The sequence below is a fragment of the Piliocolobus tephrosceles genome, chromosome 10 (assembly GCF_002776525.5).
Source record: "Piliocolobus tephrosceles isolate RC106 chromosome 10, ASM277652v3, whole genome shotgun sequence".
NCBI lineage: Eukaryota > Metazoa > Chordata > Mammalia > Primates > Cercopithecidae > Piliocolobus > Piliocolobus tephrosceles.
The window spans coordinates 47,555,009-47,569,001 of NC_045443.1; the positions used below are offsets into that span (position 1 = coordinate 47,555,009).

General features: G+C 46.0%; 1 protein-coding gene across 1 annotated transcript in view; it reads right to left on the bottom strand.

Moving 5' to 3' along the window:
• FAM186A (family with sequence similarity 186 member A) overlaps positions 1–13,749 on the bottom strand; it is a 74,246-nt gene extending 60,497 nt beyond the window's left edge. The window contains exon 1 of the mRNA XM_031936350.1: positions 13,420–13,749. Within this exon, the coding sequence (XP_031792210.1) occupies positions 13,420–13,611 (192 nt within the window). The 5' untranslated portion in view covers positions 13,612–13,749. The remainder of the gene's footprint in view (positions 1–13,419) is intronic.
• Between the last annotated feature and the right edge of the window lie 244 nt (positions 13,750–13,993).

Below are 13,993 nucleotides of genomic sequence, written 5' to 3' on the forward strand. Positions count from 1 at the left end.
AAAGAAAGAAAGAAAGAAAGAAAGAAAGAAAGAAAGAAAGAAAGGGGCCGGGTGCGGTGGCTCAAGCCTGTAATCCCAGCACTTTGGGAGGCCGAGATGGGTGGATCATGAGGTCAGGAGATCGAGACCATCCTGGCTAACACGGTGAAACCCCGTCTCTACTAAAAAATACAAAAAACTAGCCAGGCGAGGTGGCGGGCGCCTGTAGTCCCAGCTACTCGGGAGGCTGAGGCAGGAGAATGGTGTGAACCGGGAGGCGGAGCTTGCAGTGAGCTGAGATCCGGCCACTGCACTCCAGTCTGGGCGACAGAGCGAGACTCCATCTCAAAAAAAAAAAAAGAAAGAAAGAAAGAAAAAAGAAAGAAAGCCTAAGATATGTATAGAGGCCAGGTGTGGGGGCTCACATCTGGAATCCCAGCATTTTGAGAAGCTGAGGTGAAAAGGTTACTTGAGGCCAAGAGTTCAAGACCAGCCTGGGCAACATAGGAGACCCTGTCTCTACAAAAATTAAACAAAAAATTAACTGGGTGTGGTAGTCCTAGATGCTTGGAAAGCTGAGGCTGGAGGATCCCTTGAGCCCAGGAGTCCAAGGTTTCATTGAGCTATTATTGCACCACTGCACTGTAGCCTGGGTGACAGAACCAGACCATATCTCTAAACAAAAATAAATAAATAAACTAAAACATGTATGGAGCCACGACAGACCCTGAATATCCAAAGAAATCTTGAGTAAAAAGAACAAAGCAGGAAGCATCACCATACCTGATTTCAAAATCCAATACAAAGCCATAATAATCAAAACAGCATGGTACTAGCATAAAAACAGATACATTAGACCAACGGAACAGAGTAGAGGGCCCAGAAATAAATCCACACATTTCAGTCAATTGATTTTCAGCAAAGATGCCAAAAATGTGGAAAGGAGAGTCTCTTCAATAAATGGTGTTAGGAAAATTGGATATCCACATACAGAAGAATGAAATTAGACCCTCAACTTACACCATATACAAAAATCTACTTAAAATGGATTAGTTTTTTTTTTTTTTTTTTTTGATACTGAGTCTTGCTCCATTGCCCAGGCCGGAGTGCATTGGTACGATCTTGGCTCACTACAACCTCTGCCTCCCAGGTTCAAGTGATTCTCCTGCCTCAGCTTCCCAGGTAACTGGAATTACAAGTGCCTGCCACTATGCCCAGTTAATTTTTGTATTTTTAGTAGAGATGGGGTTTCACCATGTTGGCTAGGCTGGTCTCGACCTCCTGACCTCAGGTGATCCACCCACCTTGGCCTCCCAAAGTGCTGGGATTACAGGCATGAGCCACCATGCCCGGTCTGGATTAGATTTAAACATAAAATGTGAAATTATGGCCAGGCAAGGTGGCTCACACCTGTAATCCCAGCACTTTGGGAGGCCGAGGTGGGGGATGACGAGGTCAGCAATTCAAGACCAGTCTGGCCAACATGGTGAAACCTCATCTCTACTAAAAATACAAAAATTAGCCGGGCATGGTTGTGCGCACCTGTAGTCTCAGCTACTCAGGAGGCTGAGGCAGGAGAATTGCTTGAACCCAGGAGGCAGAGGTTGCAGTGAGCTGAGATTGCGCCACAACACTCCAGCCTGGGCGACAGAGTAAGACTCTGTCTAAAAAAAAAAAAAAAAAAAAAAAAGGTGAAATTATAAAACTATTAGAAGGAAACAGGGGAAAAGTTCCATGACATTTTTCTAGACAATGATTTTTGTATATGGTTCCAAAAGTATAGGTAACAAAAGCAAAAATAGGCAAATGGTGTTACATCAAACTAAAAGGCTTCTTCATGATTTCACTCATATGTGGAATCTAAAGAAGTCAAACTTGCCAGGCACAGTGGCTCACGACTGTAATCCCAGCACTTTGGAGGCTGAGGCGGGCGGATCACAAGGTCAGGAGATTGAGACCATCCTGACTAACATGGTGAAACCCCGTCTCTACCAAAAATAAAAAAAATTAGCCGGGCATGGTGGTAGGCGCCTGTAGTCCCAGCTACTCAGGAGGCTGAGGCAGTAGAATGGTGTGAACCCGGGAGGTGGAGCTTGCAGTGAGCCGAGATCACACCACTGCACTCCAGTCTGGGCAACAGAATGAGACTCCATCTCAAAAAAAAAAAAAAGTCAAACTCATAGAAGCAGAAAGTGTAGAGTGGTGGTTAGCAGAGGCTGTGGATGGGCAGATTGTGGAGATGTTAGTCAAAGGACACATTTTTTTTCAGTTAGACAGGAGAAATAAGTTCAAGAGATTATTACACATCATGATAACTATAGTTAATAACAATACATTGTATACTTAAAGATTCCTGAGAGTGGATTTTAAGTGTTCTCATCACAAAAAGAAATTCGAGGTGGCTGAGCATGGTGGCTCACGCTTATAATCCCAGCACTTTGGGAGGCCATGGTGGGTGGATCACCTGAGGTCAGGAGATCGAGATCAGCCTCACCAACATGGTGAAACCCTGTCTCTACTAAAAATACAACAATTAGCCAGGCATGGTGGTGCCCACCTGTAATCCCAGCTACTAGGGAGGCAGGATAATCACTTGAACCTGGGAGGTAGAGGTTGCAGTGTACAACAGTGTGTGTCAATCACATGAACTTAGAATGAAGCAAAATAAGCCAGACATTAATGAATACATATCATATGATTCCATTTATCAGGCAAAGCTGACCTACAGTGTTAAAAGTCACAATAGTGATTGTTTTGTGACGAACTAGAGGCTTCTGTGATTCTTTGAGATAATTCTTTGAGCTTTTCACTTTGAATTTTCATTCTATATATTCTAATTTTTTTTAAGTTAACAAAAAGAATTCAACTAGGCCCATGTAGTGGCTCACGCCTGTAATCCCAGCACTTTGGAAGGCTGAGGTGGGCAGGTCACCTGAGTTTGGGAGTTTGAGACCAGCTTGGCCAACACTGTAAAACCTTCTTTGCTAAAAATACAAAAATTAGCCAGGCATGGTGGTGCGTGCCTGTAATCCCAGCTACTTGGGAGGCTGAGGCAGGAGAATAGCTTAAACCCAGTGGGGGAGTGGAGGTGGGGCTGAGGGTGGGGGGAGGGTGCCGTGAACCAAGGTTGCACCACTGCATTCCAGCCTGGGCAGCAGAATGAGACTCCGCCTCAAAAAAAAAAAAAAAAAAAATTCAACTTATGATTTCAGCCCGGACGGATATTGGAAAAAACTTTCAGTTTGTGTTCTATTCTATTTTTTTCTATTCAGCAAAATGGTTATCAACTCATCAACACAGAAGACTTCCATGATCAGACCAAATGTGGGGTCGGAGGAGCAGATTCTCCCCACCACCAAGCAGGGAACCATTTCTGCAATGGACATCAGGTGGGTGTCCTTTATTTCAATTCGGACACTATCTACCTAGATATAGTGTCAGATCCCATAGGTCGAAGCCTCAGTCCCCAGAATTGCCCCCCACTCAGACACCAGTCACAAGTCCGGGCCTCCAGAACTTCTGATCAATCAATTTCAAGTTGGGGTTCCTAAGACCCCTTCTTTTGGTTGGATTAATTTGCTGGAGCAGCTCACAGAACTGGTTTATTGAAGAGATGCATAGAGCAAGGTATTGTGGAAGAGGAATGGAGCTTCTGAAGCAGCTACATTGTCTCCAGTATATACCTGGGGTTCATCGTCTCGTGCCAGGAAAATTTAGGACACGAATACACAGTAGGAGTTTAGGAGTGGACGTTTAATAGGCAGAAGAGAAAGAAAAACAGCACTCTCAATAAAGAGAGGGAGGTCTTCCCAGAGGAAAAGACCGGCTGGTGGTGGATGTGCTAGATTTTACAGTCTGGCTTGGGGAGCTGGTGTATGGGGCTCACAGATTGGTTCAATCAGATATGACATTGACATAGCGCATATGGAAGACTGGTTGCTCCACCCTAATACTACTATGCAAGTGAACTCTCCTTGGCCAGCACCACCTTGTCTGCTCCCTACTGTACACAAGGCTGGCAGAGAAGCAAAGATGGAGCCACCCTCTTGAACATATCTAGTCCCTAGTTTCTCCCAGCTTGCTGGTCTGTGTCTGCAGCTCGACTTCACAGGCTGCTCTTTGTTAGAAAATGATTTGGGGCTGCTTTTCATTAAAAAGAAAAACCTTACCAAGGACTCCCATACCCTTACTATCTGCCCAAGTGGTTTCTTCTTAACTCGTATATCACTTTCATATTCTCCCTGGGCACACCACTCTTCAGGAACCTCCATGTGTTCAACTCTCTGTAAGCTCTCCAAACCCTGTCCTTTTGGCTTTGTATGGAGGTTTGATTACAGAGGCAAAGTTGATTAAACCATTGGCCATAGATAAGCAGCTTGACCTTCAGTGGCTTTCTCCAACCCAGAAGGTTGGGGGATGGAGTTGAAAGTCCCAATCCTCTAATCAGGCCTTTGACTTTCTAATGACCAGTCCCATCCTGAAGCTATCTTGTCAATCATTAGCATACAAAAAGACATCACTTTGGAGATTCCAAAGATTTTAAGAATTGTTACATTTCACAATATCCCAATGGAATAACAGGGTCAAGATTTATCCTCTCAGCCGGTAGCAGTGGCTCACACCTGTAAGCCCAGTACTTTGGGAGGCAGAGGCGGGTGGATCGCCTGAAGTCAGGAGTTCGAGACTAGCCTGGGCAACACAGTCAAACACTGTCTCTACTAAAAATACAAAATTCACCCAGGTGGGTGGCACGCACCCGTAATCTCAGCTACTTGGGAGACTGAGGCAGGAGAATCGCTTGAACCTGGGAGGTGGAGGTTGCAGTGAGCTGAGATTGTGCCATTGCACTCCAGTGTGGGCAACAAGAGCGAAACTCCGTCTCAAAAAAAAAAAAAGATGTATCTTCTCATCCAAAACAACTAAGTGACAGTTGAGAGTTACCTAAAAGGATTAATGAGAACAATTCACAGACCTCACGTAGGGAGGGGCAATAGTTTCTCCCTAGAAAAAATTAATTTCTTAAAATTCAGTGCCTGGGCACAGTGGCTCACGCCTGTAATCCTAGCACTTTGGGAGGTCGAAGCGAGCAGATCACTTGAGATTAGGAGTTTGAGACCAGCCCGGTCAACATGGAGAAACCCCATTTCTACCAAAAATACAAAAATTAGCTGGGAGTGGCGCATGCCTGAGGTCGCAGCTACTCGGAAAGCTGAGGTGGGAGGATCACTCGGGCCTGGGAGGCGCAGGTTGCCGAGACCCGAGATTGCGCCACTATACTCCAGCCTGGGCAAAGGCAGAGGGAGACTCTGTCATTTAAAAAAAAAAAAAAAAATTCAGGTGTGATGGCTCATGCCTGTGATCTCAGCACTTTGGGAGGCTGAGGTGGGAGGAATGCTTGAGTTCAAGAGTTTAAGACTAGCTTGAGCAAAATAACAAGACCTTATCTCTACTAAAAATAAAAAAATAGGCTGGGCACTGTGGCTCACTCCTGTAATCCCAGCACTTTGGGAGGCCGAGGTGGGTGGATCATCTGAGGCTGGGAGTTCAAGACCAGCCTGACCCACATGGAGAAACCCCGTCTCTACTAAAAATACAAAAATTAGCTGGGGTCATGGCGCATGCCTGTAATCCCAGCTACTCGGGAGGCTGAGGTAGGAGAATCACTTAAACCCGGGAGGCAGAGGTTGCAGTGAGCCGAGATCGCGCCATTGAACTCCAGCCTGGGCAAAAAGAGTGAAACTCCATCTCAAAAAAAGAAACTTCCTTGGGCCAGATGGTTTTGCAGGTAAATTCTACCCAACTGGCGAGTTAATATACTCCTGAGATAGAAGAGTGAAGCTGTATTGCTGGCCTTCCCAGATTAAAGCAAACTACTTTTGGTGGGCCTTATAGACAGATTCGAAGAAATAATCATTTGCCAGATCATAGAGGCATACCAGGAACCAGGGGATGTGTTAATTTGTTCAAGCAATGAAACCACATCTGGTACAGAAGCTATGACTGGAGTTAGTACCTAGTTAAGCTTACAATAATCCACTGTCGTTCTCCAAAATCCATCTGTATTCTTTACAGGCCAAACAGGAAAGCTGAATGAGGATATGGTTGGAATCATCACTAAGGCATCTTTGAAGTCCTTAGTGATGGCACTAATTCCTCCAAGAATGGGATATTTGTTTTGTTTTTACTGTTTTTCTAGGTAGAGGCACTAGTGGCTCCTATTTGGCCTTTCTCACCATAGTAGCCCTCATTCCACAGGTAAGGGAGCCAGTGCGGGGATTCTGCCATCTACTGAGTATGTATATTCCAATTATACATTTTGGAACTTGTGAAATAACTACAGGATGAGTGTGTGGGATGACTCACACACTGGGTTCACTGTGAGATGGGCCTGAGCTAAAGCTCTTTTGATTAATGGGTAGACCACAATAACATTTTGGATCTCCTGGAATTAATGTCGGCTCAGAGCCAGTGTCCAGCAGTCCCCCAAAAGGTCTGATTATTTCCTTTTTCCCAATGCACACTCTGATACAAGGTCATAGGTCCCCTTGGGGAAGGTCAGGAGAAAAAGTAATAGTATAAATGTAGGGCCCTTCTTCAAGGAACTTGAGGTCCTGTTCACCCAAGGAGCTCTGAGTCTGTCAACTGGCTCAAGTCTGGGAATTGACTGAGGGACTGCCACTCTGTTTTCATGATTCAGATATTTATGTTCATTCAATCTAGGAATTTTCTACTTGTTTAGATTAAGTAAGAATTTAGTAGGCTTCCTATCCATTTCTGGGAACACTATGATCAACTAGCCAATGCCATAGGTCAGTATGAGTCAGACTATTTTGATTGCTGCTTTGATGCTGCTGTCCATTACAGGAATCATATCCACCTTGCCTTTGGTGGTTGGGTGCCACCACTGGGTCCCAGTTAGGTTTACAAATTCAGTGACTATAATTCCCACTATTATGGTCTGAACTGTAGAGAAGAGTGATCACAGAGCTCTTCAAGGATGCCGGGGCTTCCTTCTCTGTATTTTTTTCTCATACTATTGGTGAAAGCCAGCACAGTGGCTCATGTCTACAATCCCAGCATTTTGGGAGGCTGAGGCAGCCACCACACCTGGCTAATTGTTGTATGTTTTGTAGAAACAGGGTCTCCCCATGTTGCCCAGGCTGGTCTCAAACTCCTTAGCTCAAGCAATCCTCCCACTTTGGATTCCCAAAGTGCGAGGATTACAGCCATGAGCTACCATGCCCTGCCTCCTTTTTTTTTTTTTTTTTGAGATAGAGGCTTGCTCCCTCGCCCAGGTTGGAGTGTAGTGGTGCAATTGCGGCTCACTGCAAGCTCCGCCTCCCAGGTTCAAGCAATTTTCCTGCCTCAGCCTCCCAAATAGCTGGGATTACAGCTACTTGGGAGCTGTAATCACACCTAGCAGACTTTTTTTTTTTTTTTGGAGACGGAGTGTTCCCTCTGCCACCCAGGCTGGAGTGCAGTGGTGCGATCTCAGCTCACTGCAAGCTCTGCCTCCCGAGTTCATGCCATTCTCCTGCCTCAGCCTCCCGAGTAGCTGGGACTACAGGCACCTGCCACCACACCCGGCTCATTTTTTGTATTTTTGGTAGAGACGGGATCTCACCGTGTTAGCCAAGATGGTCTCGAATTCCTGACCTCGTGATCCGCCCGCCTCGGCCTCCCAAAGTGCTGGGATTACAGGTGTGAGCCACCACGCCCAGCCACACCTGGCAGATTTTGTACAGCTACTTGGGAGCTGTAACCACACCTGGTAGATTTTTGTATTTTTAGTAGAGACGGGATTTCACCATGTTGGCCAGGCTGGTCTCAAACTCCTGACCTCAGGTTGTCTGATCCACCCTTGTCGGGCTCCCAAAGTGCTGGGATTACAGGCATGAGCCACCACGCCTGGCCTTATTTTATTTTTGTATTTTATTTTTATTTTTATTATTTTTTATTTTTTTTTGAGACAGAATCTCGCTCTGGCGCCCAGGCTGGAGTGCAGTGACCGGATCTCAGCTCACTGCAAGCTCCCTCTCTCGGGTTTACGCCATTCTCCTGCCTCAGCCTCCCGAGTAGCTGGGACTACAGGCGCCCGCCACCTCGCCCAGCTAGTTTTTTTGTATTTTTTAGTAGAGACGGGGTTTCACCGTGTTAGCCAGGATGGTCTCGATCTCCTGACCTCGTGATCCGCCCATCTTGGCCTCCCAAAGTGCTAGGATTACAGGCCTGAGCCACCGTACCGGGCCTATTTTTTATTTTTATACATATTTTTTGATACAGAGTCTTGCTCTGTCACCCAGGATGGAGGGTAGTGGTGCGATCTTGGCTCACTGAAACCTCTGTCTCCTGGGTTCAAGCAATTCTCCTGCCTCAGCCTCCCAAGTAGCTAGGACTACAGGCACCCGCCACCATGCCTGGCTAATTTTTGTGTTTTTAGTAGATACAGGGTTTTACCATGTTGGCCAGGCTGGTCTCGAACTCCTGACCTTGTGATCCGCCTGCCTCAGCCTCCCAAAGGTCTGAGATTACAGGCGTGAGCCACCACACCTGGCCTATTTTATTTTTTTGAGGCAGTCTCACTCTTCAGTCACCTAGGCTGGAGTGCAGTGGCGCGATCTTGGCTCACTGCAGCCTCTGTCTCCTAGGCAGATTCTCATGCCTCAGCCTCCCAAGTAGCTGGGATTACAGGCCTGGGCCACCACACCTGGCCTGGTAGTTTATTTTTAAAATTGAACATTTACTACCTTTAGACTTAGCCATTCCAAGCCTAGGTATTTATTCCAGAGAAATGAAAGCATATATCTGTATAATGCCTTGTACATGAATGTTTATAGCAGCTTATTTGTAATAAACCAAAACCAGAAACAGCCCATGCCATGCCATGCCATGGAAAAACACTCAACAATAAAACGGAATCAACTATTCATATATGCAAAAGAGTGGATGAATCTCAAAGTAATGCTAAGTGAAAGACGTGAGGCAGAAGAAAGTAGACACTGTATGGCTCCACTTAAATAAAATCTAAAATATGTAAATTAATATACAGTGACAGGAGCACATTGGTGGTTAGTTGGGGATTGAAGTGGGGGGCGGGGAACAGCATGAGGAAGCAGCATGAGGAAACTTGGGGGAAATGGGTAAATTCATTATGTTGATGTGGTGAAGGTTTCACAGGGTTGTTTTTTTTTTTTTTTTTTTTTTTTTTTTGAGATGGAGTCTTGCTCTATTACCCAGGCTGCAGTGCAGTGGCACGATCTAGGCTCCCTGCAAGCTCCGCCTTCCTGGGTTCATGCCATTCTCCTGCCTCAGCCTCCCGAGTAGCTGGGACTACAGGCGCCCGCCACCACGCACTGCTAATTTTTTGTATTTTTAGTGGAGACGGGTTTTCACTGTGTTAGCAGGATGGTCTCGATCTCCTGACCTCGTGATCCGCCCGCCTCAGCCTCCCAGAGTGCTGGGATTACAGGCGTGAGCCACCGCGCCCGGCCGGTTTCACAGGTATTTATGTATATCAGTCCTTTTTTTTTTTTTTAGACGAAATCTCGCTCTGCTCCCAGGCTGGAGAGCAATGGCGCGGTCTTGGCTCACTGCAACCTCCGCCTCCTGGGTTCAAGCAATTCTCCTATCTCAGCGTCCCGAGTAGCTGGGACTACAGGCGCCTGCCACCACACCTGGCTAATTTTGTTTTTGGTAGTTTTAGTAGAGACGGGGTTTCACCATGTTAGCCAAAATGGTCTCGATCTCCTGAGCTCGTAATCCACCTGCCTCAGCCTCCCAAAATTCTAGGATTACAGGCGTGAGCCACCGCGCCCAGCCTGTATCACTACTTGCATACTTTTTTTTTTTTTTTTTGAGACAGAGTCTCGCCCTTTCGCCCAGGCTGGAGTGCAGTGGCACAATCTTGGCTCACTGCAAGCTCTGCCTCCCGGATTCACACCATTCTCCTACCTCAGCCTCCCCAGTAGCTGGGACTACAGGCGTCCACCACCATGCCTGGCTAATTTTTTTGTATTTTTTAGTAGAGACCGGGTTTCACCTTGTTATCCAAGATGGTCTTGATCTCCCGACCTTGTGATCCGCCCGCCTGGGCCTCCCAAAGTGCTAGGATTATATCCGTGAGCCACCGCACCCGGCTCAATACTTGCATACTTTTAAAATGTACATTTTGGCTGGGTGCGTGGCTCACGTCTGTAATCCTAGCACTTTGTGAGGCCGAGGTGGGCAGATCACCTGAGGTCAGGAGTTCAAGACCAGCCTGGCCAACATGGTAAAACCTTCACCTTCAACATGGTGAAACCCCGTCTCTACTAAAATACAAAACTTAGTCGGGCATGATGGCAGGTGCCTGTAGTCTCAGCTACTCGGGAGGCTGAGGCAGGAGAATTGCTTGAGCATTCGGGAGCATGCAGCTCCCGAAGTCCCAGTGAGCTGAGGTGGCGCCATTGCACTCCAGCCTGGGCGACAGAGCCAGACTCTTATCTCAAAAACAAACACAAAAACAAATGTATATTTCAGGCCAGACATAGTGGCTCAATCCTGTAATCTTAGCACTCTGGGAGGCTGAGGCAGGCAGATTGCTTTAGCTCAGAGTCCAAGACCAGCCTGGGCAATATGGTGAAACCCCATTTCTACAAAAAATACAAAAATTAGCCGGGCATGGTGATGTGTGTGCCTGAAGTGGGAGGGTGGCTTGAGCCCTGAAGGCAGAAGTTGCATACATTTTATTATATGCTAACTGTACCTCAATAAAGCTGTTAAAAGAAAACACTGTGTTGTTGTTGCTTGTTGCCAGAAGTTGGAACAGGAGGGAGTGGGGAGTGTGTGGAGAGTGGGAACTTATCGATATTTAGCACTCTTTTTTTCTGTGAGGCGGAGTCTTGATTTGTTACCCAGGCTGGAGTGCATTGGCACGATCTCCGCTCACTACAACCTCCACCTTTCTGGCTCAAGTGATTCTCTTGCCTCAGCCTCCTGAGTAGCTGGGACTACAGGAGGGAGCCACCATACCAAGTTAATCTTTTGTATTTTTAGCAGAGACAGGGTTTCACTATATTGGCCAGGTTGGTCTTGAAATCCTGAGCTCAAGTGATCCACCTGCCTCTGCCTCCCAAGATGCTAGGATTACAGGCGTGAGCTACTGCACCTGGCCAAGCTCTCTGTGTTTTTTTGTTTTGTTTTGTTTTTTGTTTTTTAAAGAGTATATAAAATGGGCCGGGCATGGTGGCTCACACCTGTAATCTCAGCACTTTGGGAGGGGGGCGGATCACGAGGTCAGGAGATCAAGACCATCCTGGCTAACATGGTAGAACCCTGTCTCTACTAAAAATACAAAAACAATTAGCGAGGCGTGGTAGCCGGTGCCTGTAATCCCAGTTACTTGGGAGGCTGAGGCAGGAGAATTGCTTGAACCCAGGAGGTGGAGGTTGTAGTAAGCAGAGATGGTGACATTGCACTCCAGCCTGGGGGACAGAGCAAGACTTGGTCTCAAAGAAAAAAAATATATATATGTATATATATATACATATTAGTTGGGTGGGGTGGTGCATGCCTGTAATCTCAGCTACTTGGGAGGCCGAGGCAGGAGAATCATTTTAACCCAGGAGATGGAGGTTGCAGTGAGCCGAGATCACACCACTGCACTCAGCCTGAACAACAGCATGAGAGTCTGTCTCAAAAAAAAAAAAAATCAATCTATCTATCTGTCTATCAATCAATCAATCATCTATCTATCATCTATCTATGGAGAGAGAGAGACAGGGGGCTCACTGTGTTGCCCAGACTGGTCTTGAACTCCAAGGCCCAAGCAATCCTCCTGTCTTGGCCTCCAAAATGCTGGGATTACAGGAGTGAGCCACTGTGCCTGGCTAACACTCCTTTTTTTTTTTTTTTTTTTTTTTGAGATAGAGTCTCCCTCTGTCACCAGGCTGGAAAGTAGTGGCACAATCCATAGCTCAGTGTAACCTCGAATTTCTGGTCTCAAGGGACCCTCCCGAGTAGCTGGGACTGCAAGTGCATACCACCACCTCCTGGCTAATTTTTAAATTTTTTTTAGAGACAGGGTCTTGCTTTGTTGCCTGGGATGGTCTCAAACTCCTGGGCTCAAGTGAGCCTCTCACCTTGACCTCCTAAAGTGCTGGGATTTTACAGGCATGAGCCATTGTGACCACTTTAGCTTTCCTTAAACATAGGAAAGAACTCCCCCTTAATCAATTTCATCAAACATGACTGATTTTTGTTTGTTTGTTTTTGAGACAGGGTCTCGCTCTGTCACCCGTGCTGAGTGGGGTGCAGTAATGCAAGCATGGTGCTCAGTGCAGTCTCCCGGGTTCAGGGAATCCTCTGGCCTCAGCCTCCCAAGGAGCTGGGACTACAGACTGGAGCCACCATGCCTGGCTAATTGTTTTACTTTTAGTAGACAGGAGGTCTCCTTATGTTGGCCAAGCTGGTCTAGAACTCCTGGGCTCAAGAGATCCTCCTGCCTTGGCCTCCCAAAGAGTTGGGATTACAGGCATGAGTTGCTGTGCCTGGCCTGACTTTGTTGTGCTTCAAGAGAATAAAACGCAGCATAACCTTAATTGTTTGGGGGGCTATTCGATTCCTATGTTATTTATTTATTTATTTATTTATTTTTCTAAAAATATAGATTGGGTCTCTCTATGTTGATCAGGTTGGTCTCTTAACTCCTGACCTCAAGGGATCCTCCCATCTCAGCCTCCCAAAGTGTTGGGATTACAGGCATAAGCCACCGCACCCACTGACATTATTTAAACACTCTTCTTATTGTCCTTGAATGTCTCCTAATTTCTCCTTGAAGTGTACAGGGAAAATAAAAGAAGCTAGAATTCAAAGCAATCTAAATTCTATCTGGTTAATAGCTGTTTGATAAAACCTCCACAGGGAACAAATGAAAACTTTTTTTTTTTTGAGACGGAGTTTCACTCTTGTTGCCCAGACTTGAGTGCAATGGTGCATTCTCAGCTCACCATAACCTCCGCCTCCTGGGTTCAAGCGATTCTCCTACCTCAGCCTCCCGAGTACCTGGGATTACAGGCATGTGCAATCACACTCAGCTAACTTTTTGTGTTTTTAGTAGAGACGGGTTTCTCCATGTTGGTCAGACTGATCTCGAACTCCTGACCTCAGGCAATCCGCCCGCCTTGGCCTCCCAAAGTGCTGGGATTACAGGCATGAGCCACCACGCCTGGCTTGATTTATTTCTTAAATGGCTTTATTAAACCTGATATAAAGAGATTAATGTCAAATTGAAGCTTGTTATATTCACAGTTGGTGTCAGGTGAAACTGTCATTTGAAGTCAAAGCAACCCTAAATACAGTCAAATATCATGCAAGTGATTTCTAAAATAAACAAAAATGTACTCAGTCACAGAAAGTTTAAAAAGAAAATTGCAGTCTGTAAACTTCAGATTCACTACCTACCTCTCTTGCTCGATGGAGCTGTGCGTGCTCAATCCTAGAGATGATATCCTTTACTGAGAATGGGATCTCAAGGTTAGGGAGCACCAAAGGACTAAGGACATTTTGGGGCTCTCTTCTCATGATGGTGGAATCCTTGATGTATTTTTCTGATTCGGGATCATCGTCTATCTCATTTTTCATTTTGAAAAACATTTCGAAGATGTGGGTGATTTCTTTTTATTTCTTCTTTTTCACAGAATCTACGAAAATGCTAATAAAGATATCCAGTAGGAAGCTAGGAGAGGTCTTTCCTGCTCCCAGAAGTTGTGGCATACTCTGCTGCTAATTGGTGGCTACCATGATATTCCAGTCCTGTTGATGTCACAATAGACCCATTGTGACATTATCATTGATCAAACATGTAAAGAGTGTTTACTATGTGCAGAGAACTGGGCATTCTATATGCTGCCATGGTAGAAGGGTGAAGGGGGGAAGGAGGGTAGGAAATAATAGACAATAGGAATGCTAAAATAAATAGAAGATATAGCCCTGCTTAAATAACCTTAAAATCTAGATATGTTGGCTGGGCACAGTG